General features: G+C 36.3%; 1 protein-coding gene across 1 annotated transcript in view; it reads right to left on the minus strand.

Moving 5' to 3' along the window:
- The window catches only part of SMURF2 (SMAD specific E3 ubiquitin protein ligase 2), a 122,605-nt gene that overhangs the window by 53,395 nt on the left and 44,605 nt on the right, over positions 1 to 24,605 (minus strand). The window contains exon 2 of the mRNA XM_041725565.1: positions 2,325 to 2,363. Coding sequence (XP_041581499.1) covers positions 2,325 to 2,363 — 39 coding nt within the window. The remainder of the gene's footprint in view (positions 1 to 2,324; positions 2,364 to 24,605) is intronic.

The raw sequence follows: 24,605 nt of genomic DNA on the forward strand, positions 1-24,605 counted from the left end.
CTAACTCAAATTTCATTAAGAGATTTAGAAGTCAACGTGGATGGAACTGAGTGAAATAAGTCAATTGGAGAAGGACAAACATTATATGGTCTCATTCATTTGGGGAATATAAATAATAGTGAAAGGGAATAGAAGGGAAGGGAGAAGAAATGGGTAGGAAATATCAGAAAGGGAGACAGAACACGAAGACTCCTAACCCTGGGAAACGAACTAGGGGTGGTGGAAGGGGAGGATGGGGGGGGGTGGGGGTGAATGGGTGACGGGCACTGAGGGGGGGGGGCACTTGACGGGATGAGCACTGGGTGTTATTCTGTATGTTGGCAAATTGAACACCAATAAAAATAAATTTATTATTAAAAAAAGAGATTTAGAAGTATTATAATTCTTTCTCTGGGTTTAATGTGGGCAACCTTCAAGTTATAAACAGACCAAAGACAGGTGTAAACCTACTACAGCAGAGGTTGTTCCCACTGTGAACCCGGGAGATAGTCCATCCCTGGCTGAGTGCCTTCTGAAGGCCTCAGGATTGGCTTTCCTGTTTCCCTTTCCAGAGCCATCAAGTGTTTCTTCCATTCTGGTTTTAAAGATAATCACATAGTTTCCCCTAATTTATCTTATCTCTAGAGCAAACTCACAACTCTTAATAATTTTTATTAATTTTTATTCCTACACCAATGAAAAAAAAATAGTTTCTTCTTTTTTTTCCCCACCTACAACTTAAGGGCAGATAAAGATTATAGTAGTGCTAATAACTGGCTCTCTGAGCTCTACCAAAAATTAAAGTAAGATTCCTCCAGATTTCCTAGGAAAACTGAGACAAGGATATCTGGATATTTTACTGGAGAAGCTGTGTCTTGGGACTCTGGAGGAAAGAACGAACTCGGGAAGGAAGGCTGGGAGACAAAAACGCAAGATTTTATCTTTAAAACCAGAGCAGATGTCTTGGAGAGTACAGAAGCACAGTAAGAGTATGCACTTCTCATTTGCCTCCCTTTTTCCTTGTCACCTGCCTATCTGATCCCATTTGCAACTCTGCAGTACTACTGAGATAAATCCTACCTCAAATCAACCTTTAAGAAGGGTAAAAAAAGTATATACATTGATTACTAGGGTTATTCATGATAGGGATGAGATATATAGTTCAGCAAAAGCCTGTGGAGATAATATTTGGTGGAAGCATGGAAAAAGACCAGTGGCCTCTGCTTTGCTGGGATATGCAGTAGAGTGGAGAGCACATGGTACATAAATCGGACACTGTTAAAACTTTAACTATGTCCCAAATTATCCTATTTAACTCCCTTCCCATATAAGCACAGACAACAGAAAATTTTCTAATTATATAGGTTTATAAGATGTTATTTTATAAACTTTAATTCTGGTTTTCTCTAGAAATTTTAGATGAAAATTTCAAGTGAAATGAACTTAAGTAGGATTTTAAAATGCATCAAGCGCTTATTACTTCTTTTAATCAAAGCCTGAAAATTAAGTAATATCATACTAAATTAGCACTCACAGCTAGTTTTTGCTGGCTGGTAGAACTTGAATTTTTAAATCTAATGAATATTCTCAAATTATAACTTCAAATATTTTACATATAAAATTCTGTTGGCTTAGAGTTCTTTACTAAAAATTGTATCATTTTTACTCAATTATTTATATAGATATATATTTTTTACTCAATAATTTAAAGTCATTATGAGATATCTTACAGGGTAAAAGATTCTAACCACACGTGAGGGGTTCTTCCCAATCCTCCTTCACAAAACTTAATCCTAAATAAAGCCACAAAAAATTTCTGACAACTTATTGGCAAAGAGACTGCAAATATGGGAACCAAATGTCTGCTTTGGAATCTGAGACATAAGAGTATCTATGATCGAATGTGGCAGAGATTTCTTTCCTACACTCTGGAAATTCCAAGCAGGCTGAATGACTTCTCTACTTTCCAAGGAATCATAACTGCCTGAATAAAATTTCCTATAAAATGTTAGAAAAGAAAAAAAAGTCTTTACAAAATAATCTCTACCTTTTCTAGAAATCTAGTAGTACATGCACACCTTCGATATTCTTTAAACACATATACACATTCACACACACATTTCACACAAATATGTGTAAGAGGTGGATATGAGGAAAGGGACTAAAGCTAAAAAGGCACAAAATCCAAAAAAAAAAAAGTGTTGCCAAAAGGCTCTGAACCAAAGCATTCATAAAACAGTACTGAGTATGTTTTTGAATAGAGAATTCACTAAGCCAGACAATCCTGAAAATGTTATCCAAAAAGTCTACACACTACATACAAGATTTAAAGTTAATTTACTTACGGAAAAAATCCTTTTTCACCAAGTTTTTTGCACAGAGTACTGTAAAGGAAACAAAAAAATACATGAAAAGAATTAAAATGGTTAAGGCTGCATTGTCAAAAGGTTCATTTTAAAACACTGAAAACACCAGTGAATAATTAAACACTAACTACAGCAAAGTTTGAAGTATGATTACAAATTTTTATTAAAGACTAGCAAAAGACAGCTGAACTGGTAGTTGCAACTTCAACAATGATCACCAGTAACAGCTGAGGGCCAGAAAGTTTATAAATCTGGTTTGACTTCCAATCAATCTTCTATCAAAATTCACCTGAAAGTAGCTCAGTGAAAAGAAGAAAACAGTTCTAAGGAGGAAATACGTAATTTCAGATTGACATATATGCTTTTTAAATGAAATAATTTTGTACTGAAGAACATAAATAAGATATAGCTTTCTTGATATAGATGAGATTTTTAAAAAAGTAACATTGTTATTTACTCTCCATCCAACTCCACAGAAATTTTACAAGTGATAAATTACCTTCTCCTAAATCACCAGCTCAATGACAAGATGGATTAACTGTATCTACCAAAAATTGAAAGTTAATATATTGAGCTAGGTACCCCAAATCCACATCCTCTGAATTACCCTGCATTAAATTATTACTTTTATGGTGATGCACAACCTTGTGAATATATTAAAACCACTGAATTGCAAACTCTAAAGGGGTGAATTTTATAGTATGTGATTATATGTCAAATAAAAGTTAGTGCTTATGTAGAGTTGTAAACTTTAATTCAAACTTGTTACAAGAGAAGGGAAAATATCAAGTTCCATATACTTATGATTTATAAAAAATCTGTAAATGTAATGTTTGGTTAATTTCTACCACTTCTACTCAGTTTATATAGTCTGTTCAATTAATTACAACTATTTAAAATTTAGTGCATAAAATTCATTTAACATAACAAACCTCAGCAGTAAGTCTAAATATAATCACTATAAAAGTTCAAATAAAAATCATTTTGAAGACAGATGCCATTGCAAATTAATAAAATTATTAAGTAAGCACAAGATACTGATTTACTAGTCAGTTTCTTAAGCCTTATCTTAGAAAGTTTTATTTTTAACAACATAAACCCTCAATCATGAAAACTAAGGGCCATAACTAAGAGTACTAAATCACAAACTGGATTTAGAAGAACTTCTCCCTAAACCTTCATTATCAACCATATAAGCTGAATAGAATACTCAGGATCAATACACATACAATACATACATGAATCCAAATTATAATCTTCAGTATTGGTGACATGATGTTTTTTGAACCACCATCCTACAATCCCAGAATTGAAATGATTTGACATTCTACTTTAGAGAAACAGAAAATATATCTGAATTCTCCAACTTCCTATTTATACCTGTACTAATTATTGTTTTTTTAAGGAAGTATAGTTAACATACAGTGTTATCTTCGTTTCAGGTGGACAATATAACGATTCAACAACTCTATACGTTACTCTCAGTGATCCTCACGATCATTCTTAATTCCCTTCGTCTATTTCATATTTCACTCTTTCCCCACTGATCTTTCTCTCTGACCACCACCAATTTGCTCTCTGTTAAGAATCTGTTTTAGTTCTTTTTTCCTATGTTTATTCATTTCTTGAATTCCACATAAGTGAAATCATATAGTATTTACCTTTCTCCGACTTATTTCATTTAGCATTAAACCTTCTAGGTCCATCCATGTTGTTGCAAGATCAACATTCTTTTATATGGCTGAGTAATATTCCTTGTACATCTTTATCCATTCATCTATCAATGGACACTTGGGTTGCCTCCCTACCTTGGCTATTGTAAATAGTGCTGCAATAAACATAGGAGTGCATATATCTTTTCAAATTAGTGTTTCCATTTTCTTTGGGTAAATAACCCAGTAGTGGAACATATGGATCATATGATAAGTCTATCTTTCCTCCACATCCTCACCCACACTTGTTATTTCTCGCCCTTATGATTCTAGCCATTCTGACAGGTACGAGGTGGAATCTCATTATGGTTTTTATTTACATTTCCCTGATGGTTAGTGATGTTGAACATCTTTTCATTATCTATTGGCCACCTGCATGTCTTCTTTGGAAAAATGTCTATTCAGATCCTCTGCCCATTTTTTAATAGGATTATTTGTGGGTTTTGCACATTGAATTGTATAAGTTTTTTTTTTAAGATTTATTTATTCATGAAAGACACAAAGGGAGAGGCAGAGACATAGGCAGAGGGAGAAGCAGACTTCCCACAGGGAGCCTGATGTGGGACTCAATCCTGGATCCTATGAACCAAAGGCAGATGCTCAACCACTGAGCCACCCAGTCATCCCTGAATTGTATAAGTTATTTATATATTTTGGATATTAACTCCTTATCGAATGTATCATTTGCAAATATTTTCTCCCGTTCAGTAGCTTGCCTTTTTGTTTTGTTGGTTTCCATTGCTGTCCAAAAGCTTTTTATTTTGGTATGCTCCGAATAATCTAACTTTGCTTTTGATTCCCTTGCCTGAAGAAACATATCTAGAAAAATGTTTCCACAGTCAAAATGTTTCCACAGTAATGCCAAAATTATTGCCTGTTTTCTTCTAGAAGTTTTACAGTTTCTGGTCTCACATTTAGGTCTTTAATCCATTTTATTTTTGTGAATGGCATTAGAAAATGATTCATTCCTTTGCATGTGGCTGTCCAATTTTCCCAGCACCATTTGTTGAAGAGACTGTCCTTTTCCCACCATATATCCTTGTCTATTTGGTCATAGATTAGTTGACCATGTCAGTGTGAGTTTATTTCTGGGCTTTCTATTCTTTTCCACTGATCTATGTGTCTATCTTGTGCCAGTACTATACTGTTTTCATTACTACAGCTTTGTGGTATATTTATCTTGAAATTTGGAACTGTGATACCCCTCTAGTATTGTTCTTCTTTCTCAAGATTGCTTTGACTATTCAGGGTCTTTTGTGGTTCCACACAAATTTTAGTATTATTTGTTTTAGTTCTGTGGGAAAATGTTGTTAGTATTTTAATAGGGATTGCACAAAACCTATAGACTGTTTTGGGTAGTATGGACATTTTAATAATATTGGTTCTTATAATGTATGAACATGGAATATCTTTCCATTTGTTTGTACCATCTTCAATTTCTTCTATTAATGTTTTATATTTTCTGGAGTACAGGCCTTTCACCTCCTTGGTTAAGTTTATTCACAAATATTTTATTCTTTTTGGTCCAATTATAAATATTGCTCTATTAATTTCTCTTTCTCCTACCTCATCATTAGTGTATAGAAATGCAACAGATTTCTGTATATTGATTTTTTATTCTCCAACTTGACTGAATTCATTTTTCAGTTCTAATAGTTTTTGACGGAGTCCACAGGGTTTTCTATATATAGTATCAGTCATGTCATCTGAAATAGTCAAAGTTTTACTTTTTCTTTACCAATTCGGATGCCTTTTATTTCTTTTTCTTGTGATTGCTGCAGCTAGGACCTCCAGGGCTATGCTGAATAAAAGTGGTGAGAGTAGACATCTTTGTCTTATTCCTGATCTTAGAGGAAAAGCTCTTAATTTCCCCCCCTCAGGACCAGATGGACCTAACAGATATATACAGAACATTCCATCTCAATAAACATTATTTTTGAGTGCACATGGAACATTGTCCAGGATCCAGGATAGATCACAGGTTAGGCCACAGAACAAGTCTCAATAAATTCAAAAAAGACTGAAATCATATGCATTTTTTCCTACCACTACAGAAATCAGTCACAAGAAAAAAACTGGAAAGAACACAAGTATACAGAGGCTAAATAGCATACTACTAAACAATGAACAGGTGGACCAAGAAAACAAAGAGGAAATTAAAAAATACATGGAGGCAAATGAAAGTGAAAACACAATGGCCCAAAATCTCTGGGATGCAGCAAAAGCTGTTCTAAGAGGGAAGTTTATAGCAATTTAGGCTTACCTCAAGAAAAATAAACAACCTAACCTTACATGTAACAGAGCTAGAAAAAGAAGAACAAAGCCTGTTGAAAGAAGGAAATAAAAGTTTAGAGCAGAAATCAACAAAATAGAAACTTGAAAAAAAAAAAAAAACAAGACAAAAGCTCAATGAAACTGGGAGCTAATTCTTTGAAAAAATAAAATTTTATTTTATCTGGATAAAACTTTAACCAGATTCATCAAGAAAAAGAGAGAACTCAAATACAATCAGAAATTATGAAAAAGAGACAACCAACACCACAGAAATACAAGGGATTATGAGAATATTATGAAAAATGTTATGCCAACAAATTGGGACAACCTAGAAGAAATGAATAAATTCCTAGAAACACAGAACCTTCCAAAACTGAATCCGGAAGAAACAGAAAATTTGAACAGACCAAGTACTCATAAAATTAATAATAATCAAAATAATCAAATTTGATAATAATCAAAAAGCTTTCAACAAACAGAAATTCAGGACAAGATGGCTTCACAAGTGAATTCTACCAAACATTTAAAGAAGAGTTAATAGCTGTTCTCAAACTATTCCAAAAAACAGAAGGAAAGTTTCCAAATTCCTTCTATAAGGCTGGCATTATAAAAGACAAAAACAAACAATATAAGCCAATATCTCTGATACTGATACATGCAAAAATTGTCAACATAGTATTAGCAAACCCAATCCAAAAATACATTTTAAAAAATCATTCACCATGATCAAGTTGTATTTACCCCAGGGATGCAAGGGGCAGTTCAATATTCACAAATCAATCAATGCAATTAATTGTATTAACAAGAAAGAGGATAAAAAACATACAATCATCTCAATAGATGCAAAAAAGTATCTGACAAAGTACAACATCCATTCATGCATGATAAAAACTCTGAACAACATAGAGTGACTCCATTTCTTCATTTCCCACTAATACCTTAATTCATTACAATTTGGCTTCTTCTCATCATTGCCCCTACATGGCTTCTCCAAAGCACCAGGAATATTAATTACTAAATCCATCTAATGGACATCTTTCCTTTTTTAAAAAATTTTTTTTATTTATTCATGAGAGACACAAAGAGAGAGAGAGAGAGAGGCAGAGACACAGGCAGAGGGAGAAGCAGGCTCCATGCAGGGAGCCCGACATGGGACCTGATCCCGTATCTCCAGGGAGTATCTCCAGGATCACATCCCAGGCCGAAGGCAGCGCTAAACCACTGAGCCACTAGGGCTGCCCAAACATCTTTCATTCTTTATCACACTTGACCCCTGAGGAGCATTTGCCGTTTCTCCCTCTTCTGGAACCCCTCTTTTCTTTTTGGTTTCTCTTCAATACCACATTCACCTGGTTTTACACCAGGCATAAAATGCACTCTAAATCTTCTTTGCCAGATTTTTCTCCTATACTCCCCATCCATGGAAATTGGAGTTCTTCAGGATTTTTGGCCTAGAACCTCTTCTTTTACTCTATAACCTGAGGAGTACAGAAGCCCATCTTTGCAAACTTTGTAATGTAAACTACTATATGCATTTATATTTTTCTGGAGAAAGAACACACATTTTTTCTTAGAAGAAAATTCATAGCTTAACAGACTGAAAAAGCTCTTCTTTCCCTCTCAAAAAATAAATTTGAAAAAGCTCTTCTTCCCCTCTCAAAAAATAAATTTAAAGAGCTACATTTCATACGTTCTCCCTGGCTTTTATCATTCTGGTGACACCTAAATATTAAGACTCAATCTTAACTCTCTCCTGAACTTCAGATCCACACAGGGTAAATATGCCCCCCAAAATAAAATCGCCATCTCCTCCTCCCCCAAGAACTGCTCTTCCAGTTTACTTTCTTTCAATGAACAACCCCACTTTCAAGTCCACTGCTCCGGTCAAAAACCTCCACAGCAATCTTCACTACTTTTCCCGACCTCCCGTCCTGGCAAATACCAATTCTAATCAATTCTGCCTTTGAATCAGCCTCCCAATCAGTCTCCTGCCTCAAGCCTCAACCCACCCACTCCAGTCAGTTCTCCACAATGGATCCAAAGTGATCCATTTGTTTTTACAAATACAATTAAGTCCTTCCACGTATTTCCCCTCCTCCTAATAACATTCCAAAATATCCTTAAAAACATTCCTCAGAACTATCCTCCGACCTGTGCTCAGGATCTCCTAGCCATCCTACCACTTTAGAAGTCCTCTACTGATCTGCATTTTTAAAACATTCCCAAGGTTGTTGAGCCCAAACTTTATATTAGTTTACTTACAATGCCCTTCAGGCTCTGACTCCTGCTTACCTCTCTGACCTCATCTTTCATTACCACCTCTCCTCTCCGAGCCTCCAAGTCCAAGATCCAACTACACTAAACTTCTACTTTGTCAAACATACTCCACCTCTCACCCACAGAGATTCATGTGCCATTCCTCTGCCTAAAACATTTTTCCCAGGCTTCTTCTCCTACTCATCTCAAAAGGGAAAGAAACCCTTTCAGAACATGTTTCTCTCAACCCTCCACCCATCTCTATTTTCACAGAAGCCCATACCTATCACATGCACTCATCATACTTCACTGTAACTGCTTAAGTTTAGAATAATGCTTGTAACTATGGGAGTGGTAAACACAATGGAGCATAAGTCAGGTCTGTCTCATTTGTTTGTATCTCTCTCCGGCACAAGCACATATTGCACCAGGCAATTTGATGGGTGCTCAATAAATATTTGTTGAATGAATGAAACAGACTCCACAATTACCTAAAATAATTTCATTGAAAGGGGAACTTTTTTTTTTTAAGATTTTATTTATTTATTCATGAGAGACAGAGAGAGAGGCAGAGACATAGGCAGAGGGAGAAGAAGGCTCCCTCTGGGGAGCCTGATGTGAGACTCAATCCCAGGACCTTCAGATCACAATCTAAGCCAAAGGCAGATGTTCAACTGCTGAGCCATTCAGGCATCCCAAAAGGAGGACTTTTTATATTATATGACAGATAAACAATCCTCAAGTAATTATAATTTTAAATTATGAAATTTTATTTTTATTATTTCCCTTTATTTAAAACATACTCATCAGATCATATTTGACAATTTTCTTTTAAAAAATCACTGATAAGATGTTAATACATGATTAAGTTTCAAAGAGCAATTGAAAAATCAAAATCAAAATAACAACTTTAAAATCAGATTCAAAGTTTATAAAAAGAAACTGAATTTTAGTAATCCAGAGCCTAGGAAGACAGTACCAAGGTCCTAGAAGAAACAAGATTAACTTAAAACATAAATATCAAGATTGGCCAGAAGTTCAGTTGGTTAGGTGTCTGACTTTGGATCAGGTCAAAATGATCTTGAGGTCCTGGGATCAGGCCTTGCTTCCGGGCTCCCTGCTCAGCAAGAAATCAGTTTCTCCCTCTCTCTCTTTGCTCCTCCCCTCACCCGTTCTTTCTTTCTCAAATAAATTAATCTTTTTTTAAAAAAAAAAAGATCAGATTGCTAACCTTAACACTAGATCTCAACAACTTCAGCCAGTTTTTGCTTCAACTATTTAATACCCTAGAAGCAAAAATGTACATTTGTAAATTTTAAAAGACCGTTAAACATGATTTGAGATTTGGTAATATTCTTTAATTGCATAACTAAATAATTTTCATAGCTAGAAGCCTGTACTGTACAGTTCTTTTTCTCAGGAATGTATTTGGGTACTAGAACCACAGCCTACTGCTCTTTCCATCTCCAGTACCAATTGTAAGACCTCAGTAAATGCTCAATGATTTAGTGAATTTCAACAAGACAAACTCCTACTTGTCACCACAACAAATTCTCAACCAAGGAGGTATGTATCAGAATCTCCTGGGGAATGTATGCACAATACTATAATGTAATTTTATGTTGATAACATAACTTTACATTTGTATTTGTATGAATTTATATTTGTAAATCTATCGTGTTTTTTTCCCCCAAAGGTTTATTTATTTAAGAGAGAGAGAGAGAAAGAGAGAGACAGAGGCAGAGGCAGAGGGAGAAGCAGGCTCCAAGCAGGGAGCCTGACATGGGACTTGATCCCGGGTCTCCTGGATCACGCCCTGGGCTGTAGGCGGCGCTAAACTGCTGAGCCACCCGGGCTGCCCAAATCTATCGTTTTTTAAAACAAACCATAGAAAGCTGAGCCAGATATTTAGCAGTCATGTAGCAGTTTTGATTAATGCTAACTATAAATGTGCCATTACACAAGCATAGTATCATTACTCCAGAATCCATCTGGGACCATGTCTCACACAGCCTGGAGATTTGCACTAGACTGATTTTACTAGATTACTTTGATCATGTTACTATCCCTCTCAAATTCCTTCAAAGCATTTTCCCAAACCCATCCTGTTCTACCTATTCTGCTCACCACTTCTGCAGATAGATGGTTTAAATGCGTAGAGGAGATGATCAAAGTAAAGATGAGCCTTTTTGGTATGCTGGTAACTCTATTTCACACGAAAGCAGATGTGATTATCTTGAGATACTTTTTTTTTTTTTTAAGATTTTATTTATTTATTCATGAGACACACAAAGGGGGGCGGGGGCAGAGACACAGGCAGAGGAAGAAAGAAGCAGGCTCCATGCAGGGAGCCTGATGTGGGATCCCAGGTCTCCAGGATCAAGCCCTGGTCTGAAGGCAGGCAACAAACCGCTGAGCCACCCAAGGATCCCCTGTCTTGAGATACTTAATAAGAAGGCAGCACTTCCTGTAACATTCACTCTTTCAATATTTTTTAAGCACCTACTTTGTGCCAAGTGCTATGACAGATTCTGCAGATACGCAGATAAGTAAGACCCTCAGAGCTTGCAGGTCACATATAATTCAAATACACCATCAATGACCTTTTTTAGCTGTTTCAGGAAATGATTTTAAATTTTGTAAAAATCTCCTTTAGTATATTTCATTTGAGGCAACCAATTTGAGGTGAGTGGAGAAAACAATTTGCAGAAGTGCAGATGCGATCAATATTACTGTTTCAGTCAATAATTTCTTTTTATGGTTGGATAGGAGTCATCTATAGGCAACACACCATGTAGTAACATCAGAGTAAATCCCAGCTGTAGAAACAGAATGGTATTGCTGTTCTTACTGAGTTGTACTCATAATGAATGGCTGTCTATGCTTAATCTGAATAAAACTCCCAACTGTTCAGTATTTTCTTGCCAAAATTTCCCCTTCCTCCTCCAGATTGGAGTTGCATTCCAATTACACTGCTGATTGGAATGAGACTGCTTGAGAGAAAGAAAAAAAACCACTCAGACATCTCGTCTTCTGTCTCCCCATGAAAACAGATTTTATAATACTGTTCCTGCAACTCAAAAGTTGTATAGACTATTTTTGAAAAGAGTAGATTTTTTTCTGGATTTTCTTTGAACTTGTATTATCATTGTAAAATAAAACTGAAGTTCAGGAAAACATTACTATACATATTCCAACAAGATGGCCTAGTGCTTTAAAAATGTCTACTAATATGTACCCTTCCTGATCGCTGGCACATGACAGTAATCTAGATCTTTCTGCTCTCAGAAACAACCACCACCCTCAACTCCTACACATGGAATGAAAATGAAATTTAAGCTCTATAGAAAACTCATACACAAATTTTAGAAGTATTTATTTTAGTTATTGTTGCCTGAAAAAGGAGCACTACACAAAGATTCACATTCAAAAGCATTATTACAAAATGTTGCAGTGAGCAGAAGTATCAGCTACAATCCTCTGTGCATAATAATAATGAAACAGTTGAGGAAGACAAGTAGCATGTCGAAATATTATTACACATTCGTTAAAATTATGTAAACATATTTATTGACAAGAAAATATTTAACCACTAAGTATAAAAGTCCATTTACAAACAGTACATTTAATAAAATGTAATTTTAGTAAGAAGATTGGCTAACACTTATTGAATACTATGTACAAATGTATGCCAACTACTCTGTGAAGTAAGTGGTATTATTACCTACATTTTAGAGATGAAGAAATGGAGATTCAGACATAAAGACTTGTCAGAGATTACAGTGTAAGTACTAGAGTTGAGATTCCAACTCAGACTAATTATAGAATCCAATCTTTTAACCAACATATATAAAGGGAAACAGAGTGTTTCAGGTTAGTTCTTCCTATATAAAGGAACCTATGCTGGTTAAAGCAATTATTGGTATAATACAAATTCACAAAATGGTCAACGAAACCTAAGGATGCCTTCTACAAAAAATTAGTAATTTCTTCTTTCAATAGATGTAATGGTTTACCTCTACAGTCATATGCTTTTTAACAAAGTATCTTGCCACAGTTCCATTTTTTTAAAAGATTTTATTTATTGATTGATGACAGACACACAGAGAGAGAGGCAGAGACACAGGCAGAGGGAAAAGCAGGCTCCATGCAGGGGACCTGACGTGGGACTCAATCCCGTCTCCAGGATCACACCCCCAGGCCGAAGGTGGCACTAAACCGCTGAGCCACCAGGGCTGCCCGCCATAGTGCCATTTAATCAAGAAATTTTAGGCAATCTGTTTTAATGCATGTTATATAACAAACTGGGCCTACTAAGTTTAACTTAATATATTTAGTACCAGGCAGGCAGTTAATTAAATTAGCATATTAGAGGACATGTTAAAAGATACACAGGTTCTACCACAATGAGGTAAATATTTCTGTTAAAGATTTTACTTATTTATTTGGGAGATAGAGACAGCACAAGTGGGGGCTGCAGAGGGAGAGGGACAAGCAGACTCCCCCGCTGCGCAGGGAACTCTACGTGGGGCTCAGTTTCAGGATCCTGGGATGATGACCTGAGCCAAAGGCAGACTCTTAACTGAATGAGCCACCCGGGCTCCCCTGAGGTAAATATTCTTACCAAAAATAACCAAAAAAAACAAACTACCAACATTTAAATATCTCACCAAAGGCAAAATGGGTTCTCAAGTTAACCAATTAAAAGTGACCTTTCTAGCTCACTCATACTAAACAACTTTTAAGTAACTATAGCTTTTTTACCTTAAAATATGAAGATTTTTCAAAAAATTTTCCCAAAGAAGCATATTTTAACTAAATAATACTGAAACAAGATTAGGGTGTACAAATAAGCTTTTAAAAAAATATTTTTTAAGATTTATTTATTTATTTATGATAGAGAGAGAAAGAGAGAGGCAGAGACACAGGAGGAGGGAGAAGCAGGCTCCATGCCGGGAGCCTGACATGGGACTCGATCCCAGGACTCCAGGATCGCGCCCTGGGCCAAAGGCAGGCGCTAAACCGCTGAGCCACCCAGGGATCCCCAGCTTTTAAAAATTTAACTACAGGTTTGTTCACTCATTCAATACAAAAACAATGATTCATTTTGACATAATAAATGCAGATATATTATTTGTTTTAGCCACACTTGTAAACATCTGCCTTATAGTAAGGTAATTTTAAAATGAAACTTCTCTTACAAGCACAGTAATCAAATTCTGGTATAAGTTCACATGTTAAAAAATAAGTAATGTTCAGCTAAAGCCAAGCAGCACATTCAGCATGAAATAAATGTAAAGCATGTAGTCTAGGTACCTGGCAGGTAACAGACACACAACAGAAGGTATCATTGTAAGAAACTCTCTGAAAACATTTCAGCTATATATCTTGAATCATTATTTCCATAAATTCTCTTCTCCAAATTGGGGGTGAGAATACATAAAAATACTGTCTCCTCTTATAAAGACAGTAAAAAAACTATGACCTCCTATGCTGTCTGCAGACTGAACACTCACCTGGCTTGTGTTATTGGAGATACAGCCACTGCCTCCTCTCTACTAAACACCTTCATTCAGACAGACAGAACTCATAACTGAAGGCTGCTCAAAGTAACTGGTACGTCTAAATTTAAATTTAACCACATGATAATTTACTTCTTCATCAGAACACCAAGAAGAAAACATTATAAAATATAAGTACATAGGTGTAATGAAGCCTGAACACTTATTCTATATATCAGGGGAAAGTTGTATCACTTTTTGGCCACTCCCAAGTTTCTCTCATTTACTTTTTCTAGAGACACTCAGAGAGACAGCACAGTATAGTGTTAAACTATAAGCACTATAGGAGTTTGAATCTGGCGCTATTACTTATTAACTTCTGACCTCAAACAACCACTTAATGCCTCTTTACCTCACATCTTACCTATAAAAATAAGGATACCAGGAGCCACCCTGAAGTGGTGCTTTTTTTTTTTTAAGATTTTATTTACTTATTTGAAAGAGAGAAAAGCAGAGGGAGAGGGAGAAGCAGGGAGCCCTCAGCCCTGCTGAGCAGGGAGCCCCATGCATGGCTTGATCCCAGTACTCTGGGATCATGACCTGAGCCTAAAGCAGCTACTTAACCAACTGAGCCACCCAGGCACCCCTCAAGTGGTGTTTTAAAGATTAAATAAATTGAAACACAAAAAGCATTTGGGACAGCACCTAGTATACAGCAAGTGCTCAGTACATATTAGCTATTATTGTCCCTTCTACTCTAAACTTTCTAATAAAATTAAGCCACCAAGTTGCAAGCATCTTAAAAAGCAAGAAAGGGGAAAAAATTTAAAAAGCAAGAAAGGAGTCTTCTCATAACCTGGTGAAGAATCTTAGTTGGGTTGCTGTAACAAATCCCATACAGTAGGTAATGTAAACATTTATTTTGCACAGTTCTGAAGGCCAGGAAGTCCAATATCAAGGTGCCAAGAGATCTTATGTCTGGAGAGGGCTGTCTTCCTGTTTTGCAGACAGCCACCTTCTTGTTGTAGGGTCACATGGCTCATCTTTCTTGAGCCTCTTTAAGGGCACTAATCCCAATTCATGAGGGCTCGCTCCATCCTTATAACTTAATTACCATGCCCCACCTTTAAATACCCCCAAATTGGGAATTACAGCTTCAATATATAAAATTTGGGGGGGGGGGGTACACACACAAACATGCAATCAGTAACAAAGTTTATGTACTTAAAAATAAATAAGTAAAAAATAAATAAATAAATAAATAAATAAGTAAATAGTGATAAGTGAGTCTCAATACATATGTCTAGTGTCACTCTTCTCTCAAGCTCCAAGCCCACATTTCAATTGCCTATCCCATATACCCACATGAATACCTCACCAGCACTTCCAATTTTATTTACTCAAAATTGAATCAAACAGCTTTTCTCCAGAACCAGCTGTTCTTCTTTCTGACCTTCCTAGTTTTGTGAATTATACCACATGCTTCCAATCATCTAGAAAGCAAATGTCTCTTATCTCTCCTCTCCCTGACCATTTCACATCTAATGCAGTTGCCAGATTGTATCCGGTATCATATACATATCTCTGCCTATTTCCCATTTTCAGTGTTCACATTTAAACACTCTATCTAGAGTACTTTATAATGTGCCCAAAAAACTTCCACACAGGGTCTCTTGCTTCTTACAAAAGTTTGGGAGTTGTGTTCTAATATCCATAGAAAAGGAGACTACAACCAAAAGTTATGGCTTGCCCTATACTGTCATCTAGTAATTGAGCTTACTAGGCATTCTGAATCCAGGCTCTATTCTCTTTTTCTATAGATTCCTTACTCAGAAGGCCGTCAATGATCCCAGTCTTCTCTCTCCTTAACCCCTAGACTGAAAATATCAGCCTCTTTGTCCCCTGAAATAAGCCCAGAACTTTTCTGCCTTTGTCTTCATTCGAAATATTCCTCCCACCTCAAGTTATTATTCTAACCACCTACCCTCAAAATCTTATCCATTCAAATCTCAACTTCATGTGAAACCTTTTCTGATTTCCTTTCTCACTATCTGATTTTCTCTCTCCCTTCCTATGAACTTCCAATAACACTTTGACTCTGTTTTTATGTCCCTTCTCACTAATAAGCTTGTATTAAAGTTATTCACATGAGATCTTACCTGTCCTTCAATGTCCTGCTAACCTATACATCTCTTAATGACAAAGCCATGACCTATTTTCATCCCTCCTAGAGTTTATTAGATATGTGCTATCTTATAATATGCACTCAAATACTTGTTGAAATCAATAAAAATCCTCAGAAAACCAATGACAAACTATAAGCATGACCAAACTAAAGGGTAAATAATAAAATTCATTCTTTGCTTCGCTTAACCTAGTAAGTCTTTTTGTTGTTCAAATCAGGGTGGCTTTCTCAACTATTTGTAAGCACTCTGCTTATCTTAGGGCCCAACTACCTATTGAAGTCCTTCCTTAAAAACAGATCTCACTAAGAGGCACATGGCTGGCTAAATTAGTAGAACATGTGTCTTTTGATCTCCGAGTTGTGAGTTCAAACCCACATGGATATAGAGATACTTAAAAATCTAAAAAACAACAACAACAAAAAAACAGATCTCACTGAGCCTTCTTTCATACACAATAAAAAGGTGTACTATCACCTTTTATTATCACCAATTATATTAACCTTATTTCTACAACAGTGCAAACAGGATAAGCTCTCAGGTATTCTGCATCCCAGCCTCTAAAAACCGTAGCCACTTAAATATCTGATGATCTACTCTAATAGAGCAGAGTGTCAAAGATAATAGTTTCCCAAACCAACCCCATTTGTAAATATAAACCCGTAGCACAAATAGGAAAGAAGACTGAAACTGTAAAAGAGCATTGTGATTTATGATAATACTTCTTTATAACTTCATGCTTTTGAGTTATTTCCTGGGTTGATAGGGAATTACTAAGTTTAATAAACTTATTTTATAATAATTTTGATTTACAGAAAAGTTACAAAGATAGTGGGTGTTCCCATATACTCCATAACCACGTATTCTATTATTCATAACATCTTACATTAGTATGGTACATCTGTCACATAATTAATAAACCAATATATGTTATTATTAACTAAAGTTCATATTTTATTCAGATTTCCTTAGTTTTCACATAATGTCTTTGATCTGTTCCAAGATCCCACTGAGGAAGCCATATTACATTTAGTCATCATGTCTCCTCAGGTTCCTCTTGGCTCTGATAGTTTCTCAGATTTTGCTATTGTTTCTCGGACTGATTATTAATGGCCTTGACAGTTTAGAGGAATACCGGTCAGGTATTTTGTAGAATGCCCCTCAAATTAATCTGTCTGATTTCTCATGATTATTCTGAGTTTATGAGTCACTGAGAGGAAGACCACAAAGGTAAAGGTGCCATTCTCATGATATCATGTCAAGGGTGACTTATCACTGTTGATATTAACCTTGACCTGGCTGAAGTAGTGCTTGTAGGATTTCTCAACTCTATAGGTACTCTTCTATCCACCCTTCCATACTGTACTCTTTGGAAGGAAGTCACTATGTGCAGCCCACACTTAAGAACTGGGGAGTTATTTCCTCCCCCCTTTACTGTGGAATGTCCACATAAATTATTTGGAATTCTGCATGGGAGAGTTGTCTATCCTTTTCCAATTATCTATTTATTCAATCATTTATTTATACCAGTATGGACTCACAAATATTTATTTTATACTTTGGATTATAATCCAGTATTACTTTACTCTGTTGCTCAAACTGTTCCAGCTTTGGCCATTGGGAGTTCTCCTAGTTGGTTCCTGTGTTCCTTTGACATAGGCACATAATTGTGGGGAAAAAGGGCATACTTGCATACTTTCTGACACTAGAAAATGCTCCAGGTTCATCTTGGATATTCCCTGCCCCTGTCCTAGAATCAGTCATTTCTCCAAGGAGTCCAGGGAATTACAGTTTTAAACATCCATAAAGAACCACATTTTTCAAACATAAACAGTTAAGCCAATTAATCCTTCAGTTACTAAGGTCTTTCCCCACTAGAACATTAAACTCCATGAGGTCAAGAACTTAATTTTCATCTCCACTGCACCCCCAGAGTCTAGAAAATCATGCAAAGTACATCTTCAAAAATTACCGCAAATACTGAAGTCTTACAGATTCTGAAGCTCCACAGGAGGGCTCAAGATTGTGTCACAACATAACTTGCCATTCCAATGGAATCTGCCTAGATGCGTCATGTTTAGACTCCTGTTCTAACATCAGTATGGCTAATTTGCTGCATTGTTTTACGGTAAACAAAAGGCTTCCTTTTTCCACTGTTCCTCCCTCTTATTCCACTGCAAGCCAAAAGTTTAAGTATTTCCCAGTAAACTTTCCAGTGCAAAGGACTAATGCATCACATTTCCTAGATTCTTTCTATAATGGCATATTGCCATTTACATTACCCTCTCCAAGTTCTATTCAACAGATCATTTTTAACTTTGTAGAGTTTAAATGAAAGGCATAATGCCAAATCCTTTCCAACAGTGGCAAAAGAATTACTGACAAAGAAAGTGCCAAAAATCTGATACTTGTTTATACACAATGCCCCCTCAGTTAGTATATATGTAAAACAAAGCATCTAAAACCTACCAATATCTTCTTATAAATCTTTATGTGTAATACACAAAGTTTTATAGAATTATAAATAAATATAGTATGCAGAAAGAAAAAAGCATAAACTAAACATATACTGTCTCATTTACATTTGATTATAAGGTGAAGACATGCTCCCATAGCCTATTCAAACACATACAAAAATAAGCCAAGATTATAATGGGATGATTCTACTAAGCAACTTTATAGTATAACAATGTATTCACTAAAATTCAATATTCACGAATATCACAATATTCACTAAATAATTTGTGATGGCTTGTTTTTTAAAGAGAGTTACAATAAGGAAAAAGAAACCTACTCACTACTGACTAAAAGGCAAGTCAGGTATCCCTAAGTCAACCTTAACAGGTATCAAAATGCTGTGTTACATTACTCTCAATAAAATGTAATCTATAGCTACAGCATAAACCGGAGAGTTATCTATCCATGGCTGTATCTGTAGTGTGATCTTGACCCACTGGCCATAGCTGACTGGATGAGCAGCCAGTCAGATCCCCTCTCCTGTGAAACTAGCACTAGGAGTCGGAGCCACTAAAATTAGGAAGCACTTAGAGAGAGTTCTAAATGGCCCTAATAGGCCACTGGGATTAGCTATTTCAGTTTCTGAGGCTTTCCATTTCCTGGATCCTGTCTCGCCTAAAGTCAGGCTGCACTTTCCCATCTGGGTGCCAAAACTATATCCTTCCAATAATGTCTCTTTTTTACTTTAGTCTGAATGGGTGGTTTTCCTGTTACTTACAACCAAAAATGTTTTAAGATAAAGGTAATCCTGAGGGCTTACCAAAGTACTGTCATAGACCAAAATTCACTTCACCTAAAATCATTAACATTTATCATCAAGATATTTTCAAATATTAGTTCTAATCTTAAATCTCAACAGAAACAAAACTTGTGTTCAAAAAAATATCAGACAAGAACATATAAACATGCTTATAATACCTAATTTTGTATTCAACCAGTATCTCTATTCTGTAACAGATCATCAAATTAACATTAGTATAGATTGGTACAGACTATGAGCCAACATACAGAAAACTACAGTAGTCCCTATTTAACTGCAGGGGATACATTTCCAAGACCCTCAATGGATGCCTGAAATGGTAGACAGTCCCCACCCTGTATAAACAAGGTTTTTTCTTTTATACACATATCTATGATAGAGTTTATCAATTACACACAGTAAGAAATTAACAATAATAAAATAGAATTATAACAATAAGCTGGGACACCTGAGTGGCTCAGCGGTTGAGCATCTGCCTTTGGCTCAGGGCATGATCCTGGAGTCCTGGGATCGAGTCCCATATTGGTCTCCCTGCATGAAGCCTGCTTCTCCCTCTGCTGTGTCTCTGCCTGCCTCTCTTTCTCTCTCTCTCTCTGTCTCTCATGAATAAATAAATAAAATATTTTTAAAAATAATAAGCTAATAAAAGTTATATGGATGTGTTCTCTCTCAAAATATCTTATTGTACTGTACTCACCCTTCTTGTGATAATGTGTGATAAAATGTCTACATGACAAGGTGAGGTGAATCATGTAGGCATTGTGAAATGGTGATAGGATACTACTGACCTTCTGATGATGGGTCATAGAGAGGATTATCTGCTTTCAGACTGCACCTGACACAGTAACAGGGCAAAGGAGTCTACTGCAGTATTTGTTTGAGTATATCTACTCTATCACCTTAAAGTTATGTTTCTCAAATTGTAGCATGCATCACATCGACTGGAGTGCTTATTAAAAATAGATAGGGAATGGGCAGCACAGGTGCACCTTCAGAGTTTCTAATTCAGTTGGTCTGGAATAAGACTGGAGCAAGACTAAGTTCCGAGGTATGCTGATGCTGTTCATCTCTAAACCACACTTTGAGAACCACAGAAAGTAATGGTTCTTAACTTCCAGGGGATGAAATGGTGGTGGTAAAGAGCCACGATGAAATTCTGATGAAAACTATGTACTTATACACACACACACACACACACACACACATTAAAGGGTTTATGGAAATTCAGAAGGTCATCCATGTCCTCTTCTAAATAATTCTGGGTTAGAATCTCATTAAAATAATAACAAAGGATCTTATACACATATTTTTCAAGTACAGTTTTAAGTTTTACCTAATGTTTTTTCACATTCATCTTGGGTTTTGGGGGGTTTTTTGTTTTGTTTTTTTTTAAGAGCCAGACTTAGGGCACCTCGGTGGCTCAGTTGGTTAAGCTGCCTTCTGCTCAGATCTTGATCCCAGGGTCCTGGGATGGAGCCTAACCAAGCTCCCTGCTTAGTGGGGAACCTGCTTCTCCCACTCCTTCTGCCCCTCCCCCTGCTTGTGCTCTCTCACTTTCTCTGTCAAATAAATAAATAAAATCCTTAAAAAAAAAAAAAAGCCAGGCTTTTTTATTCAAATTACTAATTAACATCAAGAAGACTCTGTTTGGAAAAACTGAAAACAATTGTACCCTGCTACAGAAGAACAGACAAAGTTTTATCTTCAAAACAGACAAAATCTGTATCTAGATTTAATTACAAAGAAAAAAACCATTTAGGAAGAACAGATCAAGATCTTAATTATCACATGAAAGACATACCTGCATTCCCTTTAAAAAAAAAAAAAACTCTAGATTAGAACTAATGGACACATTTCTTGCTATGAGGAGTCACTTTGTTGTCCACTGAAACCTGTACATAAAATTCACTGTATCTGGACAAAACGTAGAAACTCATTCTCTGAAAACTCTCTGGGCCACTAGAAAAATTCAGACCCATAAGCACTTTTACATAATGACCTAAATGTCATTTATTGTGCAAAGGCAGAATTTTTAGGATTTTTGTTTCAAAAAGTTATTAGGTTTTTGTATCCTCAAGAGCATCTACTGTTGCAACTAAAATGTGACAGGCCTTGTAATAAAATCTGTAAAAAATAAAGTAAAAATCTGTAAAAAAATGTTTCACTATATGTAGTTTGTAAACCTTTATTTCTACATTTGAAAAATCTCACATAATGTTTTATTTTTAGTAAAGTGTTCTTTTATAGAAATTAAGGTATAAAATTTTGATATAATTGGAAAATAAGTATACTACAGACTGAATGTTTGTGTCCTTCCAAAATTCGTATGTTGAAGCTTAATCCCCAGGGTACGAAATTTGGAAGTGATTTGGTCAACTCACCTTGAAACTGACCAAAGCCACAGAGAGGCCCCTTGTAGGAATTTCAGCTGAGAGTTCCAGCTAAAGTCTCAGCTGACAGCCAGCTGAACCACCAGTGACTATTAGTGAATCTTCAGATAACATAGGTCCCAGCCTTTGAGCCACCCCAGCTGATGCTGAGTAGAAGAAAAACAAATTGAATCTGTCGTGCCCTGAACAAATTGCAGTTTCTCAAGTAAAATAAATGTCACTGTTTTAAGTCACTAAGTCTTGGGGTGGTTTATTGAACATCAACAGATAATTAGATGAACTAAGAACAGATTAAGACCCATTAAAGCCGGTATTTTTTTGTACTAGACCACATTTCAAAGTATATAGCTAAAGAACCATACCCAGACCTAACACTCATCCCCCTCATATACAAAAAACTACTAAACTCTTGATAAACCCTGACCAGGCCACTTAGCCTGCTGATGCCAAAGAAGCAAATGGGTGACATATTCCTAAACTCACACATTTTATGTACAAAACAGAGGAAGCTAGACACAATTCTGTACCACACTTATGCTACAGACTATCTCCAGCTAGTCCAGCGCTTTACCACAAACCCAGATATCACCAGCCAGTCAACAACACTCAAAGATTTCCCTCTTCCAATATGAAATAAAGATAATTCATGGTCTTCTGGCAAAAAAAAAAAAAAAAGACACATACCCACTCCATTTCTCCTGCCCTGAACTTCATCCTTGAGAGCCTCCCTAAACTCTGGGCTGGATCAGGTTCCATGCTTGGCAACAGAACTTTTTCACTTAGTGTTCAATCTTTGCTCTATAAGAGTTGTTATGCTTTCTTTAACAGTTTGGAGGTCCCACAGAGATCATATGATTGAGCTACCCAGTGAAGCTGACAGACCACCGATACTTAAGAACCTATTGAGCCCTAGATTTAGCAGCGTTTTGGCAACTTCTGATAATGATTCAGATGATTTCAGCTCTGAGTTTGTTCTGTTCTGTCCCGCAACTTTTTGCTTATTCTGGCTCCAAGCCATCTGGTTTCTCAAGGGTAGAGATGGAAAGGAAATTTGGTCTCTTTCTTGAATGACACAAAGAGAGGGGATCTATTCTGTATATGTCTTTTGTCAGTCCACCTCTGTCTTGTTTAAGGGATTCCTCAGAAACTCATGGTCTGGGCCAGATTCAAGGACCACAGGTACTAGACTACTGGCTCCCTCTCAACTGCCTACATAGTCTGTGTATACATTTGTCTACCACAAAGCAAAGGAATATCTTTTTATATCTGTTGTGGGAGCTATCAATTCAAAGAATCAAGTATATGTTTATTCATTATAGTCCAAGTTCATATACATTTCTGATAATATGGTATAATTACACCATGGATAGTTTATAATTGCAGCAGCCACTTTGAGGAACTCATGATTTCAGTAATGACTTATACTTATGCAATACCTTAGAACCAAAGGAGGCAAAACCCCCAAGACAATAGTCCACTTTCTTAAACTGGTACATCAAGACATTTAAACACCTCAAAAACATAACTTAACTGCTTTGAAGGACTCCCTGGCAAAAGCTAAAGAAAAGGTAGCTTATTCTCTGTGCCTAACTACCTGCCTCCAACGCTTAGCCTTTATCCAGTGTTCTAGAATCCTAATGATCTGATTCTTCAGATGAAGACCTCATACTTTTTTCAGTTTATCATCATTGGTTTCCTTAACATCTTCCTCCCTTAAATAGGAAGGTCCTATCTCCTCCCTTGTTACTGAGCACATACAGACTAAGGAACAGACAATCATGCAATTTCCATTAAAAACTTAACACTCTTCAAAAGAAGGTCATGCTGTTGTTTTTTAAATTTCAGTACCTGAGGGAATCCCCAAACCCACTAAGAACCTTAGGTTCTTTTTTCTTTTTTTCTTTTTCTTTTTAAGATTTTATCTATTTATTTGACACAAAGAGAGAGAGAAAGCACACAAGCAGGGGGAGCAGCAGGCAGAGGGAGAAAGAGAAACAGGCTCCCCGTAGTGCAGGGAGCCGGTTCCAGGATCCTGGGATCATGACCTGAGCCTAAATCAGACGCTTAACTGACTGAGCTACTCAGGCACCCTGAGCCTAAGGTTCTCTGAGGAATTTGGAATACTTTTAGACACTTATACTCCCAAGCCTTCCAGAACTTCACAAGCTTATACAGACTACTAATTTCCTCAACAGAATGTCAAATTTAAAAAAAAAAAAAAAAAAAGGCAGGATCCTAATGCAGATCAGATATCCCAAATCAGAAAAAAGTTTAAAGAATGCTAAAGATATAGAAAAGGGCCTCTGGCCATCCCAGAAGCCTTTCTTACCAAGGTAGACCGGACCAAAATCTAAAATTGCAAGCAAAATCATTCATAATCAGAAGATTTTAGAAATTTTAGGGAATATTTTCATAAGGACTTAGAACCAGACCACCATATGGTCTTCTCAGCCCTGTAACAGATTAAAACCGAAAATAACCAGATTGGCAGATTATTTAGGTGAATTACAACAGAATATTATCAAAAGGGAGGCCCACATGTCCCTTCAAATTAAACTTACTCAAAGTCCAACCTTCCCTCCTACGACAGATAAAGAACTGTCCTCAGGGAGATACAGCATGTATGAAAAGTTCAGATACTAGAAAATTGTACCTTAAAAAACAAGA

This window comes from Vulpes lagopus, chromosome 12 (assembly GCF_018345385.1).
Source record: "Vulpes lagopus strain Blue_001 chromosome 12, ASM1834538v1, whole genome shotgun sequence".
Taxonomy (NCBI): domain Eukaryota; kingdom Metazoa; phylum Chordata; class Mammalia; order Carnivora; family Canidae; genus Vulpes; species Vulpes lagopus.